The sequence below is a fragment of the Microtus oregoni genome, unplaced genomic scaffold (assembly GCF_018167655.1).
Source record: "Microtus oregoni isolate MIOR12 unplaced genomic scaffold, Mior012 000074F_ref0000038, whole genome shotgun sequence".
In the NCBI taxonomy this organism is placed as follows: Eukaryota; Metazoa; Chordata; class Mammalia; order Rodentia; family Cricetidae; genus Microtus; species Microtus oregoni.
This window is the reverse complement of record NW_024544004.1, coordinates 1141880-1158775: the sequence shown is the minus strand read 5'-3', so window position 1 is coordinate 1158775 and position 16896 is coordinate 1141880. Positions and strand designations below refer to the sequence as shown.

Sequence of the window (16896 nt, the reverse complement as noted above, 5' to 3'; positions counted from 1 at the left end):
ACCCAGACCGAGAAAGACAATTATCACATATACTCACTCATAAGTGGCCTTTAGACATACAGCAAAGAAAACCAGCCTACAAATCACAATCCCAGAGAACCTAGACAACAATGAGGACCCTAAGAGAGACTTACATGGATCTAATCTACATGGGAAGTAGAAAAAGACAAGATCTCCTGAGTAAATTAGGAGCATGGGGACTTTGGGAGAGGGTTGAAGGGGAGGGGAGAGGCAGGGAGGGGAGCAGAGAAAAATGTAGAGCTCAATAAAAATCAATGGAAAAAAAAGAGAAATAAATTACTTCTACATCCCATACATAAAAATTCTCAGATGTTCTACATCCCATACATAAAAATTCTCAGATGCCAAAATTGAGTTCTAGAGAACGAAGGAAGTCAGGGGAGGCTGCGCAGAACACCATTTTCCTAGAAATGCTGCTACAGTATTGGAGAGTGTCAGGACAGGAAAGGTGATCTGACTGATGCAATAGAGGGGAGGGAGGGAGGGAGGGAGGGAGGGAGAAGAAACAAGTTTTCAGACAGATAAGGCGACAAGCCTGCAATCCTGGCACTCAGGAGGGAGGGGCAGGAGAACTCAGGAAGCCTGAAGCCTGTTTGACTCCCTAATGGTTTCTCAGAGCTAGGATTACAGGAATGCCTAGGCAAGAAACAAATATTTTAATGCTCGAAAAGTGTTTTTAAAATGTACTACTTTTAATTATTGGCTTCTCTCTTTTCATACGCTTATTTTTATTACAAAAACACCCCTCATTTCTCAATGATTGAAAGGCAAGAACAATAAAATCACAAAACCCTTCTTAACGCGGCTTCTTATTTTAGTTCAGTTTCCGTGACCCACACATGTTCAGTGTCTTCTTTACCTTTCAAGAACCCCCTTCCCCTGTCATTTACACAACATCAGCTAGGTCTTAATGCTGTCTGAGATGCTGGAAACCTCCTGAGTTTCTAATTGAATGCTACCTTTCCAAGGGATCGCATAGGTTTTCATCATACACTTGTTAAATACAAGAAAGTCTTTAAGAGTCCCACACAACTCTTTAATTATAGTTCTGAATCATGTAATAAGCATGCAGAAGATATTTTTGAATAAAGGGGGGCTTTCCTTCTTTTCTCTAATTGCATAATTTTAGCAGCCACCTCTTCCACCTACTTCTAAGACCACGACTGCATTTGTATTTCCTTAGAAGGGAATATTTACCTATTAGACAGTGTGCTGCTTTCCACATGGTAAGGTTTCCTTTTCATTGACCTTGAAGGAGACCGATCCAAAAGTCTCTGGGTTTGAAATGTAGGGTGATTCAAACACTGCTCTGTCAAATATCTGTCAGCTGGGTCCAACTTCAGTAAATTCTTGGGAAATAAAAGTTGAGGAATGGAAAGAACAAAGTTGAATTTAAACTCTACCAATTACCTTATCCTTTCTTCCTAGAAAAGAAATATGTGGTCACTGCAAAATACCTAGCAACAATAGCTCAAGGAATGAAAAAAAAAATCGCCCACAACCTCACAATTATAGTCCTCTTGGTAGAAATCTTTCTAGCCGTGCTTATGAGTACCACATATAATCTTTCTGCTATAATACCTGGCTCGTGATATGCACTTGTTTTTATATCCCATTCTTTTCACTTACTTATAAAAAACATATTTTTTGCAGTATAACTTAAACATTTAAAAACCTTTATAATAAGCCTATATTTGCATTCTTCATCTTTCTACTGTCTTTAAGATACCCAGTTATTCTCGCTGGAGACAGAGCACTAGTTCCCTGTGCATTATACATAGGTATAATCTGCACATACTTTCCTCTGACTCTTTTCATTTTACCCCCATAGTTGTAAGCACACAACTGTATGTATTTAGTTTCCCTTCCACTTAGCATGCAATGCTGAGATCATTCCATAAAGTACAGAGCTTTAACTCTCCGTGTATACTTCATACTTTGGTTTTAGAATTCCCAGATGACTAATAGGTCACATTGTTTCCAACAGTTTCCTTTTTCTGAAGCACGTGGCAACACACCGTCTCACAATATGCTTTTTGGGAAAGGTGGGGAATGAAGCGAAGGCTTTGTGCATACTGAGCAAGTGCATAAGAATCAAGCTACATCCTCAACCTTACAACGAGGTGTAGCTGGGCAACTGCAGGCTGAGCCCCAAGGCTCTGTCTCCTCCCATCTTAATAAGGCTTTAAATGATTGTGCAGAAGCTTGTGGTATGAGTCTATCATGATTTACTCAGCAAGCATCCTACTACTAGATACTTGAATGATAGCCACCTTTCACTATCATGATTAGTGCTATGACAAAACACTTGAAATCGAATGGATCCTTTCTTAAAGGTGGCACTGGTTGGTATTGTTTCTTCATGCTGCCAAATTACCAATTAGGAAGGTTGTTTTAAATTATAATCCTCTCAGGAAGTGTTGGAGTCTACCGGTTTCTGGGGACCCTCACCAACAATAGGCATTCTCACTCTTCTTAGGGGTTGCAAATCAGATATTATAAAAGCTTCTGTATCACAGCTGTTTGTTTAAAGTTATTATTGCTGTGTATGTGTGTGTGCGCGCACACACGCGCATGCATGCGCCACGTGTGTGCAGTTGCCCTCAGAGGCTGGAAAAGGACATTACGTGTGGCTATGAGTCATCCAAATAGGTGCTAGGAACCAAACATGGGTGCACTGCAGGAGCAGCAACTGGCTTTAACCACTGAGCCACGGCTCCAGTCCCTCTTACAGATGTTTTACCTCGTATCTTTGCTGTTAGCAAGGCTGCTGACCAGTCACTGGCACAGTCTCCTCACGTATTTTCCTGTTTCTGCAGGCATCCCTACTTAGTTTTAAGTGTTCTTTCTTCATTAAGGTACTAGCCCTCTGTGTTATGTGGAATGCACTAACTGAAGTGTTTTCACCAAAATTGCTCATTTTAGCTGGACAGAATTTTTTAGTTGATTGATAAAATGATCAAATTATCATAAAAAAATAACCAACATACCCTAACACAGGGCAATAAAGTGCCGGCATTCATTCTTCTAGGTATTTGTTATCTCAGGAAAAGGAAGATGGGTAAAATTCCAACATTCACAAATGTACTTCTAGCTCAGTTGGTCTGATCCATAATTAATATATATATATATATATTTAACTAGTGAGAGCAAATTTGCTCCCAATAAGCCAGACTTCAGTTTTAACATTGCACCACATACATTTCAATTCTGGTCCTACCAGATACTGACATATTCACTTTGATACAAAGATTCTAATTATTGAAACTCAACCACTAATTACATGCAAGTGGCAAAATTGTCTCATTTCTGTTTTTCTCCCTTATTATAGAACACAAACTATGATACTTTAAACTCGTATTTCTAACAGCTACCATTAAAATGGTTTCAAATATAAGATCTCATTAAAAAGAAAAATCAGCCCCCAAGATGTCTTTCTAAATTAAAAACACCTATGACCTTTCAGAAGAGTTGGCGCTATTTCAACTTATTTGATATCCTGTAGAAGTTACTGTACAGACAAAACTATTTTCATATGCTACAAATACAATTACTTTAAAGCATGAAGACCTTATAAGCATAGTATGAAATTTACTTAGCTAACAGTTTAAAAAATTGATCATGTATTAGGGGAGACATCATCATTTTTTAAAACTAAAGCAAATATAATTATTGTAGTTATTTTTAAAACTATTAAGGGTATGGGTGTGCATTAATTCTAGTGATTGTATCTTTACTAAAATAGCAGCTCTAAAGAGGTACAAGATGAGATAAATATTTTAATTATTAGATGTGGACACAATTAGCATACATTTAGGGAGCAGCAAAGAGACTGACTGAAAGGACAATGGAGGCTTTTCACTTTTAAAATCTTCAAAAATAGGTAAAAGAATGGTGATATGTGTGTATATATAATTTAATAATAATTAGGCAATATTAATCAGTGACAGAAATCAAAATGATGGCTTCTGAAGGAGGCAGAATGGGCTAAGACCTAGGAAAGATCCAAAGGAGGTTTCTTGGATATTGACTAAGTTTTGAATGTCTTAATACAGGTAAGGTAACAAAAATATGCTTATATTTATAAAATCTCAGAGATGTAGACATAATTTGAATACATTCAAATGTGCAGTTCATGTGTCTGTGCATGTGTATGCGCCTGTTTATGTGTGTTTTGCATGATTATATGTCTGCACACTTATTCATACAGTGCTTACCCTGGTCAGAAGGGGGCCTCTGATCCCCCAGAACTGAAGTTAAAAGTGGTTGTGAGCTACCATGTGAATGCTGGAAACTGAACCTGGGTCCTCAGGAAGAGTAGTCAGTGAACTGAGCCATCTCTTCAGGCCCCTGAATTTGTATTTCAATAAAAGTACTTGCTTACTTTTAGAGAGCAGTAACAAAAACATATTAAATGATAGGAACTAGAATGTTTGCTTTCCAAGCCCTTTTGTCCCTCCAAACCCTTCTCCTTCTCCACTCCCCTTCAAATTCATGGCCTCTTTTTCTCACTAATCATCATTACAGTTTTAACTAAAGAAAAAAAGAGACAAAAGATTGTATTTAATTCAATCTTTTTCTATTCTGTTCTATTTATATTTTAAAAGTTACTGAGTAAGGCCCAAATTAACAAGTATTGGCTACATGAAAGAAAGTATTGGCAAAATCCAACTGATTTACCTAATAATTTGTCTAATTAAATTGAACGAGTGTTGAGGGTTCACTAGAAAAATATAGCAGTTCTCAATCTGTGTTAATAACATCAGTGTTTTATTAGAGTTTCAGAGAACACAGTACTTGGTATTTAATTAAATTTGGAAAATGTTAAGACAGAAATGCTTTACTGTGAGATTTCTGACTCCTCCATGGATTAAGGAACGCTATGTATCTCTAGAAACATTATGTGGTATACGGCCTCTCCCCAACGCCAGAGAGCCCCTTCTCCACATTTGCCCCACACCCACTCACACTGTTCCTTGGGACAGAGGTGAGCATACCCTAAAACACAGCCAAATTCTAAGAACACAGCTCAGTGACTTGCTGAGCTTGAAGTTCCTGCACACAGTGGAGCCTCCACATTTTGACAGCTGAACAGACGGGCATAAAACAAAACGGACTCATAATCAAGCAGTGACGCTCTATTCTGAAACAATCAATGTTTGCCTGTACATTTACTGCCTGAAACAAAAACTTGAAAAATAGCTTTCACTTAAGAGACCACTGTTGGCCGAGGTGGAAAAATCTTTGCTTGCTCATTTTTTGGGACAGAGTCTTTGTAACTCAAGCTAGCCTCAAACTTCCTGTCTCAGCCTCCCAAACTCTGAGACTACAAGCATGTGCTACTATGCCCAGTAAGAAAATCTTTAATAAATAACTTTGGGGCTGGAGAGGTGGCTCAGTGGTTAAGAGCACTGGCTCCTCTTCCAGAGGTTTGATTCCCAGCAACCACATGGCAACTCCCAACAGCCTGTAACTCCAGGCCCAGGAGAGCTGCTGCCTCCTTTGGACCTCTGCAGACACTGCATGACATGCAGACAAAACACATACACACATAATAAAATAAAATAAAATAAATCTTAACAATTTGAGGATGCTTTTAGTAGTCTGGAGTAGGACGTCTTTTGACAGGAGGAACGTTCAGGTCATGATGGTAGTAGTGATCCTGATATATCTAAAGAAAACCAGGAAGAGCAATCTACCTTGGTGAGAAGAGGCCCAGTCAGAGGGGGAAAAAAAACCCAATAACCAGAATTAGAATCACTGATTAAATCTGCATAAACCATGAGTAGCCTTCAATGTTCTGTACAAATAATTGTAAAATCTTTTGTCTTACAAAATTCACTTTAAGAGTTGTTTTAAAATGTAAGCGTGAGTAGCTCTTGAGGGCCAACAGATTTTCATTATTCTGCCCATTTTAGGAAAGTAATTTAGGGATTACATGCTCCTCTCTGGATGGACTGAGACAACACCAGATTCCTGTTGCAATTATAAACAAATTACATGCCTTTTAACATGACATACTCCCCATTAATCATCTACTAACGAAACATTTAATTCATAAAAGCAGGCTATGGTCCCAAGTAGGCACAGGACCAAAGGACTTCTTTTTATAAAAAAATTGACTTTTCTTACCTTCATGAGGTCAAGTAAAACACTATTTAAGATTCCAAGGTACCTTCTCTCTAATGACTGAGGATGGTTAACAGCCGGAAACTGTAAGGACAACACAGCATGGATGTTAGCATTTGGGGAAGGGTATGTGTACAGACATTTTTGGGGGTTACACAAGGCAGCAGCTGGATGGAAATCATTACCCTAGCGTCAATCCAAGTCAAATTACTATTTGTTATATTACTTTTTGTGTCTATATATTTTAGATATGCATTAATAGGGCCAAATAGTAAATATTGGGAAAACTTACAGGTGATATCTAAAGTTAGATAGAGGATATTGAAGCTCGCAAAGAGAATAAAAGTCCTGGCTGTATATTTAATAGAATTCTGTCTGCTTATACAGCTTGCTTCTAAAACAATTTATAGATAAACTGTCTGCTGAAACAGACAGTTCTCAATACTGACAGACTGGAGAACTAACAGAAGGGCCATGATATGATATCATATAAAGATGTCTTGGTTTTTCCGCAAGAATATATAATTTACTCCTGAAAATGGAGACATAAGAAAGGAAAAAAGGCAGCAAGAGGCCAGAACCTGAAAAGCTCATTTTGAAATTGTAAATTTAGGCACATGTCCTATTATTGTTTTTAATATACTCTTCTAATGATCTATTTTAAAAATCTTACTTTAAAGTTCTAAAGGGGTAAACATAGACACTTAGATCAACGAATTAATTTCTAAATAAAGTAAGAGATGTTGAAACTTATTTTGATGTTGTACCCTTTCTTCTACCAATTTACACTTGGCAATATCTTGAGTGGTATTGAAGCATTGAGTAAGACACCGGCAGAACCCAAGCTTCCAAATGTTGAGAAACAGTTCGCTTGTAATACATAATTCCTTGATACCAACATAGGAACATTTCAAGGTGCAGAAATCCTTAAACAAGCTGAATGAAAGGTAACATCAAACAAAATATTAAGAAATATTTATGCTACCATCTCAACACTACATTCTGTAGGGTAAGAGATACACTTGAGAAATTTGTTGTCTGGTTGGAAAGGAATTAACTATGCATCTGTAAATGAGAAGCTAAAGGCGGTCATGGGGGCATACACCTGTAGTCTCAGCACTCAAGAGAGTGGCTGCGGCAGGAAGAGCTTGGGCTTGAGGCCAGTCTGGAATACATAGTGAGAACCTGAGGCTGTAGAAGAACCCATGGACATGTTAAACTCAACTTTGAAAGAAAGACAGGGAAGTAATGCTGTGCAAAGCATTTTAAGTATTATTTAAACTTACATTTTAGAGAAGAGGAAAATGATGGTCAGAAAGTTCAAATAACTGGCTTGAGGAAAGCTACATAATTAATGAACAGAAGTACTATCTGCATCTAAGCCTGTGATCCACACCCCCTCCTAACACAAAGTACCTCTCCCAAGTTCCTTTTGGTGCTACTGCAGCATTAACTATCAGACTAAAGGGAGGGGCACCTGTCACACCACGATAGAAGACTCTCCACTAGTAAAATTTAATCAAGACTTTTCTTCTAAGGTCTATATTATTAGATCACATACCCTTCTTTTCTCTCCTTGGGAATGACATTTCATTGATAAGAAAATTAATTCTGAAAGCTAAAAGGTCTTAGAAGGATCACAACAAAGAAAAGTGACCAGGACAGGGAGTTTTCTGTGAGATCATGTCTCCTAGAAATGTCAGAAGCTACATGCATAAAATCTCACCAACGTGGCTGACTAAACATGAGTTGAACAAGGAGGACACTGATAGACATGCTAATGTGGACAAGGGAAGCTCACACGGCTTCAACTCTGTATAAGGAACTAGAGGCAACTAAGGTATGTTGCGAGCAGGTGTACCATACCAAACTTTGATCAGTCCTGAAAACATACATACAAGTAACAATAGAGAGATTGAGCTGGTTATAAATAAGAATACACACACAATTATATACAAACACACATGTACCAACAATTAATGGGAAAAGAGGCCATTAATTGGAAAGAGAGCACAGACTGGCACACAGGATGATTTGGAGGGAGGAAAGGGAAGGGAGAAAAGATGCCATTGCATTATAATCTTAAAATATATAAAACATTTAAGGATGATCAGGCAAAATCTCAATTTAAAAATATAATGTATATGCTATTAAATGAAATATGCTATTCTAATATGAGATAATTCGACAAAGAGCCAAAGCTGGAACATACTATTTAAAACTAATGCTAGGGTTTTTACTTTCTTAATCATTTGAGTTCCTCTTTACTGAGCACAAGCTATACACTATGACCTGGCCTTGGCATTTTGTTCATTTCCAGTGCTAGGGATGGAACTCAGGTCTGTGGGCCTGTTAGACGAGCACTCTACTATGTAGGTACACCCTGGCCCTACAGAGTGATTCTCATAGATCATTCTCCTTCATCACAACCCGTCAATATTTCACATGTGAAGAAAACAAAGCCACAAGAGAATGACATAGCTTCTGGAAGGTCGTAAATATGGGGACTCTGATGTTCTAATCCCACTGTGGTACACTAATGATTATTTTTTCCAAATAATGACTAGAAGTAGAATGGCATGCTGTGGATTTTCCAGTTCTCTACACCAGTGGATGCGAATACACACCATGCTGGTTTGTGCATGGTTTGCAGCAAATGCAGTTCATGGGCCCTGTGTGCTCAGCTAGCTGTCACAGACAGTCTCAGAGACTATCATAAGGAAAAACTTTTCCCTTAAAAGTCATTGTTAAGCCTCTAAAGAAAGACGGCACTAATTTCGTTAAGCCACCATGAACACTTCAGACTAAAATGCAAATACAGTAACGTCTATAAAAACCTAACTGTCCCAGAAGCAGCAATCTCCCTGAAGGATATTTACAGAGCTCTCACATGCTAGCGAGCATGCCATAGATGCTGTTGTTTAGAGAGGAGGTCTGGGAATAGACAGGACCACAGACAAAAGAGAAAACGGTGATTTTTGTGGGTCCTATAAATTTGAATGTGGCCTCTAATTCAAATGTGATTTATTCTTCAAAGATGCACCTTAAATTTCAAATCTGCCCATAAAAGCTGTTCTAATAAAATACCAGATATGATTTCCAACTTGCCAGAAAGTATGACATGCTCCTGGTCCAAATCACAATGAAATATGATAGAAGCAGAACAATGAGATGGAATGCAGTGCATTATGCTTGCGTATAAATTTATAGTTTACCAATTAATTCAGTATAAAATTATTTTTGTGCTTTATACTAGTATTTTTGTTTTTGTTTGGTTTTTCTCTATGAAATTCTCATATCTTTGTGACATAAGCATAGGCCATAATACCTGCATGATGTTGAAATCATTCGGGCAAGGCAGTCTCAGTTACATGGAGTTTCAGACCAGCCTTGGCAATTTAGTAAGACCCTGTCTCCAAAAATATAGCATCTATGAAGAACTAAGAAAACAAAACAACTCCAACAAAAGGCACTAGACACCCAAACCCAGAACATTCAATCGACAAATGGGTAAATGAACTGAACACATTCCTCTAAAGAAGATACACGGAAAGCCAATAAATAGTTGAAAAAAACTTCAACCTTAGCATGAGGGAAATGCCAATTAAACCTGCCTTTGATTCTCTTACTCCAGTCAAAACTGAGTAAACCAGCAAATGCTGATGAGGATGCGGGAAAGAGGAATCCATATTCACTGCTAATAGGAATGCAAACTTGTGCAGCTCCTATAGAACTTAGGGTGGAGGGCCCTCAAAAAAGCTGAAAACGACCATCTGGTCTCTGAGCTATACCACTCTTGGGTGTTGCCCAAAAGGAACTGACAATGGCATACCACAGAGGTTCCAGAATGTCCGTACCTAATGTAGCACTACTCACAAGAGCTAAGCCACAGATCCAGTCTAGATGCTTACCAAAGATGAACAGATGAAATACATGAACAATGGAATCCTATTCAGTCATTCAGCACACTGAAACCATGTCAGCTGTAGAGAAATGGATGACTGGAAGATAACCATTGGAACAAAAGAAGCCACATTCAAGAAAGCAAATAGAACTTTCCTTTCACATGTGGAATATGGATTTCACTATGAGGCAGAAGAAGGAAGAGGTCTTGGACAGAGCTGAAGGTGAAAAAGCCAGGATAGTGGAGAAAGAAAGAATATATCACATGTTTTCTCTCATATGCAGAATCTAGGTGTGTGTGTGTGCACACACGTAGAAAGAAAGAAGATTATTTGCAGGGTAGGTCAAAGGGACCAGCTAGAGAGAAGAGGCAGGATGAAGGAGGGTAGTGAAGGTGGTGAATAAGAGCAAGACACAAAGATATACATACATGAATACAAAAAAAATTATTCTGCATGCTAACTAAAAGAATAGAAAAAATAAAGTTGAGGGATAAAGAAAACATCTTAATTCCTTAGTTTCTAAGTTATTAAGTAGGCCTAGAAATGTCAAAATCTGCTCACCATTCAGATTCTGTGGCACAGGCCTTCTAACCAGACCTGTAATAAATCAACACTATGCAATCTAGGAGATACCACCTTAGGTGTGTGATATGAATGGAGCAGTTTCTTTCCTCAACAAAGTCACAAGCCTGGTGAGGAGGCATATTTGCGAACAGCTATTTAATTGAGCATTAATGGGTATAACAGCAAAGAAAAATGTGATCAAAGTGCTACAGGAGTGTAAAACAGCCTAGATGCACACTCTCGAAGGGCTTCACTGGCTCTAGGCTGTGCTCGGAGTGCTAGAGATAACAGTGCAGCACTCGGGCCGTGCCAAACACATGGCGGGAGGTTCCTGGTGGCCTGAGAATATAGGAAAGAGATCAGGACAGGGGATGATGAGGCCAGAGAATCCTGAATGCCACCCTAAAGAGTTTAAACTTTAACAGAAATCATAGAAAGTGGTAAGCAAAACGGAGACAGACTTAAAAGTGTAGTTTGAGAGAAAGTTTAAGAGATCAGTTTGATCCTATAGCTATACTGATGAATATCTTGCATATCACCATAGAACCTTCATCTGGCGATGGATGGAGATAGAGACAGAGACCCACACTGCAGCACCAGACTGAGCTCCCAAGGTCCAAATGAGGAGCAGAAGGAGGGAGAACATGAGCAAGGAAGTTACCCACCCACTGAGACAATGGGGCTGATCTATTGGGAGCTCACCAAGGCCAGTGGGACTGTGACTGAAAAAGCATGGGATAAAACCGTAATCTCTGAATATGGCAGACAATGAGGGCTGATGAGAAGCCAAGGACAATGGCACTGGGTTTTGACCCTACTTCATGTACTGGCTTTGTGGGAGCCTGGTTTATTTGGATGCTCACTTTCCTAGACCTGGATGGAAGGGGGAGGACCTTGGACTTCCCACAGGGCAGGGAACCCTGAATGCTCTTTGGACTGGAGAGGGAGGGGAAGGGGGATGGGGGAAGGGGAAGGGAAATGGGAGGCCGCCAGGAGGCAGAAATTTTTAATAAAAAAAAAAGAAATCAGTTTGAAAATAACTCAAAGTTCACGTAAGGTCGACGGGGGAAGGCAGCATTAGAGGCAGAGAGAAAGGAAATGCAAATGAATTTGATTGATGATGGCATGGACTCATTCAGTCATTCAGTGAGTGTCTACCACAGACAGGATGGTTTAGTGTTGTCAACCTGACAGAAATCTATAATTTCCTGGAACAGGGGCCTGTGGGCATGCCTGTGTGGGTTATCTTGATTACCTTAATTGATGCAGAAAGGCCCATTTTAATCGTGGGCAGGATCATTCTGGGCTATAAAAGGTGGAGGAAGGGAACTGAGTCATAGTTGGCCACTCTCTGCTTCTTGACTGAAGATGCAATGTGACCAGCTCCCTCAAGCTCCTCCAGTTGTGACTTCCCTACCGTATGGACTGTAATCAAAACTACTACCAAGTAGTCATGAAGTACCAAAACCTCAGAATGCCCATAGAGGTAAAAGAACAGGCAAGTGTGGTGAGAATCTGGAGGGAGGCAAATGGAGACAGTATGCGTCAAGGTCAGAGAACCAAAGGCCCCATCATGTGAGACCTCACAGGCTATGGCAGAGAGCATGGAATGATCCTCAGTGAGAACAGAAATTCAGTATTTGTGAATATAATACTTGCCTCTCTGTTAGACCAAGATCAGGTCTTATTTATTGCCACATTTTCAGCCTCTAGTACGAGAAATGTTCCATAACTGTTAAATTAATTTTGAACTACATACTATTTTGTAAACTAATCAATGATCACAATTTGGCTAATATAAGCAAAAACAAAAGGAGAAAATAGTCTAAAGTAACAGGCACCTTTGGGGGAGGAAGTGAAAAAAGAAAGCAGAGAGAGGAATGAAAAAGTATATACAGCTCACTTTGTTCATTTCTTCCATGTGTGCTGATCTCAGGAGGAGCTGGGACTGTGTTATGTACATATGTGAGCAGGAGAAACTAACCGAGGTCCAGAAAGTCAACGAAAAAAAAACCAAAGCACTTTACAAATGACAAATGACATCATGAATTTGTCATTTCATGATAGCTGATGGTTGTGAGGTAAGAAAAGTCATTTTCCTTTGGGGACATAGATGCAAGTAGGTCACTCATACATACACGGGAAGCGCTAAGTAGACTCGGGGTTATCAATAACAACAAGGACAAAAACCATGGAAGACATGAAGTTTAGAGAGAGGTGAGTTGGAGGGACATGATTGAAATACATTGTGTGACTATACAACATTTTCAAAGAATAAAAAAATATTAAAACAAATAATAGAATGGTTTGAGATTTATAAATTTGCACTGGAAAATAAAACAAGGAATGATGAACTTGTTTAGTAGTTTCTGCAAAGACTACAAATTAGCACATTGGCTTAAAGGGCTCCTTAAACACTTAAAAAGCTGCATTGGGGGTAGATGGAAGTAAAGAGCAGTATAGAAAACCCTTATCATTCTGATAAGGTACCGCTGGCAGTTACATGTTCCTCATTTGGATAAAGTTCATGGTTTTGAAAATATTTTTTATTATAGTCTCAGCAGACAAATGCATCAAGCCTAGGAAAACATGCCCAAGGCTCTGACTTCTACAGGGATCTGATGTTCCACTGTTAGTGTACAAGAAAAATCTGTGAAGCAGAACCTCTAAATCTGTAGAACGCAAGCACCCATGGCCATCTGCAAGACACCACAAATATATTCACCTAAGTCGACAGCAGCATACGGTTGTCTTTCAGAGATGCTTAATAATCTGAATAAAGAGATAGTGTAAGATAAAAGTTTGGAATAAAATAACGTACATGCTAAAAAGATACTGAAAAATCAAACTTTACAGATTAGAAAAAAGACATTAGCAGCTCTTGCTTTCCAACTGTGGCTATTTTTAATTTCACAAATACTATATAAGATTCAGAAATAAAATATCACAGTGAGAATTAAAAACACAGCGATGGGATAGGGAGAGTGTGCAATGGGAAGCTTAGCATTCTATTGTGCAGTGAACAGCACGTTAAATACTGGCAGAATGATTCCATTTCGGATTTTAGCAAAGCCTCTTACCCGGAGCCCATGGAAACGAGGATTACTGTAGAAGAGCTTCATCTGCTCAGATGGAAGTGGTCCTAGCACCTTCTGAATAGTAAAGAGTTGGTCAATTTCACTTTCTCCAGGAAATAAGGGCTGTCCATCACTAAGCTCCCCAAGAATACAGCCCACTGACCACATGTCTACGGACTTGCCGTAGGGAGCTCTGAAAAGCAAAAGAAGAGACAATCTTAACAACTGAAGACACAAAATGTTTAATAATTCCCAACTTAATTTAGACCAAATTCATGATTTAAGACATGCATGTACTTAAGGAATTTAAAAGGGCCACTAGCAAAAGTGAGACTGGAAATAAGAAATTAGAGCATCTACATAAAAATTTAGACTACAAGTCCATAACCCACACTCTAAAAGAAATCAGTTTAAGCACAATGGAGTTAGGATTTACTTATTTGAAATCTAGATATATCTTGAACACGAATGGCTTTAATAAACTAATGTACATATTGAATAAGAACACCTCACTTAGGCAATGAAATATTCCCAAGAAATATATTTTCAAATAATTACTACTTTAAGCTTTAGTCTGGTAAAATGTACCATTGCCTTATGTACCTTAAACAAATACTGAATGTTATTTAGCTTCTGATTGCTTAGAATCATAATTTCTAACAGCTAAGATGAGTTATTTAGATATAACTATTTTATACAAGGCATTCTGATAACTACTTCTAGCAAATAATGTTTTAATGGGCTTAAGGGTTTGTAGCTCTCTTTTAGGACCTAAATCACTAGAGAGCTTGATGAAGAGAATTTGCTACAAATGGAGGCCATAAATGAAAATTTAAGGTTCCCCATATAGCTTATAGCTTGGTACCTAAAATCTAAAATAAAATTATTTACGACAGTTTAAACAAAACTTATACACAGTTTCAAACATAGAGAATCCAAGCTTTAAAAAGGGAAAGCCAAAATAAAATATATGAAAAATAATCTCAAATGAAATTCTAGAATGCCATAAAGCTAATATAAAAAATTAAACTAAAGCATTTTTAGCATACAGAATACATTTAGGTTAATACAAGTTACTGCAACAATAACTCAGTGTTTCATTTATCTCATTTTGTCCCCTCCCCCCAGATATAAAACCACGAGGAAAGCTCATTTAAACAATTTTGGTAGCTTTCTGGGCAATTAAGCATACCGATTTTAAAACTACTATTTGAGATAAAGAAAACCTGTCATATGGTACTAGATTGAAAAACCTATGGAAAAAAAAATCTCACACTCATGACAAGCTATTTTAATCCTATCATCTAATTTGAATACTTTATGCAGCTGAAACTATTTTGGATATCAAGGACAAAGTCCTCGGAATGTATAAACATGTAGACTCAATATAAAACCAAATACCGACGGATTTCAATGAAATCTTTACACAAATAGTATGGTACTTAAACTAGAACCTGACGATCGATTCCACTGTGCTGAAGTTGGCTGTGCTGTGTGCATCTGCTTTTAGCAACTATGAACATCTACGAATATAACCTCAACTTCCCAATGGGTGCCACGAGAGAAAAAAATGTCCTCTAAAAATTCATAATAAAGCTATCCCCACAAGACTACATGGGTCTAGTTTATAGACAAAAGTCCCATTTTAAAGACTTCTTCTGCCACAGTTGGGCTCTTGGTTGTGGTTCTAAGAATGATCTGCTTCCTACTCTTCCTTAGCAAATAGTGTCCTATAAATTCAAATCACAAATTCCTCAAAGGAATATAATAAAGCCCAGTGATGCACAAACATACCAGGAGAAACACAGATGGATACAACGGAAAACAATCTTAACTCCAGGATCAAAAGTTAGCCCAAGAAGCTGGGGAGATAGCTCAGTGGGTAAAGTGCTTGCTTAATAAGCATGAGAACATGAGTTTTGATCTCTAGTACCCACAGAAACATCTGGGTATGGCAGTGGGTACTTGTAATGCCAGCGCTGGGAAGCAGAGACAAAAGGATCCTGGGGGCTCACTGGCCAACCAGGGTAGCCAACTGAATGAGCTCCAGGCTCAGCAAAAGATCCTGTCTCAAAGAAATGAGGAGTGGATTGGCAGCAGGGTAACCTGCACAGAACCCAACTAGGCCCCCTGAATGTGGATGATGGTTGTGTGGCTTGGGCAGTCTGTGTGGTCACTGACAGTGGGGCCAGGGTTTATCCCTAGTGCATGAACTGGCTTTTTGGAGTCCATTCGCTACGGAGGGATACCTTGCTTAGCCTAGGTACACGCCAGTGAGAAACCTTGTCTCAGAGAGGAGAGAGAGAGAGAGAGAGAGAGAGAGAGAGAGAGAGAGAGAGAGAGACACGGGGGGGGAGAGAGAGAGAGAGAGAGAGAGAGAGAGAGAGGGAGAGGGAGAGAGGAGAGAGGGAGGGAGAGACGGGGAGAGAGACAGAGAGAGAGAGAGACAGAGAGAGAGAGAGAGAGAGAGAGAGAGAGTCAAAAGGTCTATCAGACACAAGTCAAAGGACTCTACATCAACATATTCCCAGTCCATCTGCTAGTCAACTAGCTACCATCGGAGTGACTCCAGGAGAGGCTACTGGGCTGAACTCAAGCCACAGGAACCCAGAACTGAGATCAAGACAAGGCAGCTTGTTTCTCAGCAGCATGGCATCGTTAGGGGTCTTTTTCTGCAGTGAACATGCAACTGATATATTTAAGTAACCCCAGTTTTTATTTTCCATAAGTGATCCCAATACAAATGACAAAGAAACAAGAAGTGTGCACAGGCCACACTATTAGAAAAGTAACTCACCCGAGTAATAGCTCTGGCGACCGGTACCACCTTGTAGCCACATACTCGGTATAATTCGCATTATTGCCCTCTGAGAGATTCCGAGCAAAACCTGAAAGAATAGCAATTTCCTGTTGACAAAATCGTTCACCTCTAGTAATACTTTTAAGGAAAACCAAGAGAGTATAATGACTAACATTAAATAGACTTTATTAAGAACATCCTTATTTGAAATAGTTAATAGTGTTCCTATGTTAAAGCACATGATGAATTTGCTACAGACTCAGTCTTTCTTCTATGCTAAAGAGAGCTGTGTTTTCAGATTCACCCAATCTATTTTTTTTTTGTCAAAATGTGGAGCCAGATTTCCAAATAGACTCTCCTAAAATTTTCAATTTAAAATTGAGAGCTCACTAGGGCCAGG

At 38.9% G+C, this 16896-nt stretch overlaps 1 protein-coding gene across 1 annotated transcript in view; it reads right to left on the bottom strand.

Annotated features, from left to right (window-relative positions):
- The window catches only part of LOC121441307 (cyclin-dependent kinase-like 5), a 93476-nt gene that overhangs the window by 55221 nt on the left and 21359 nt on the right, over positions 1-16896 (bottom strand). The window contains exons 6-9 of the mRNA XM_041642443.1: positions 16494-16584; positions 13700-13889; positions 6154-6234; positions 1219-1370 (exon numbers count right to left, since the gene is read on the bottom strand). Coding sequence (XP_041498377.1) covers positions 1219-1370; positions 6154-6234; positions 13700-13889; positions 16494-16584 — 514 coding nt within the window. The remainder of the gene's footprint in view (positions 1-1218; positions 1371-6153; positions 6235-13699; positions 13890-16493; positions 16585-16896) is intronic.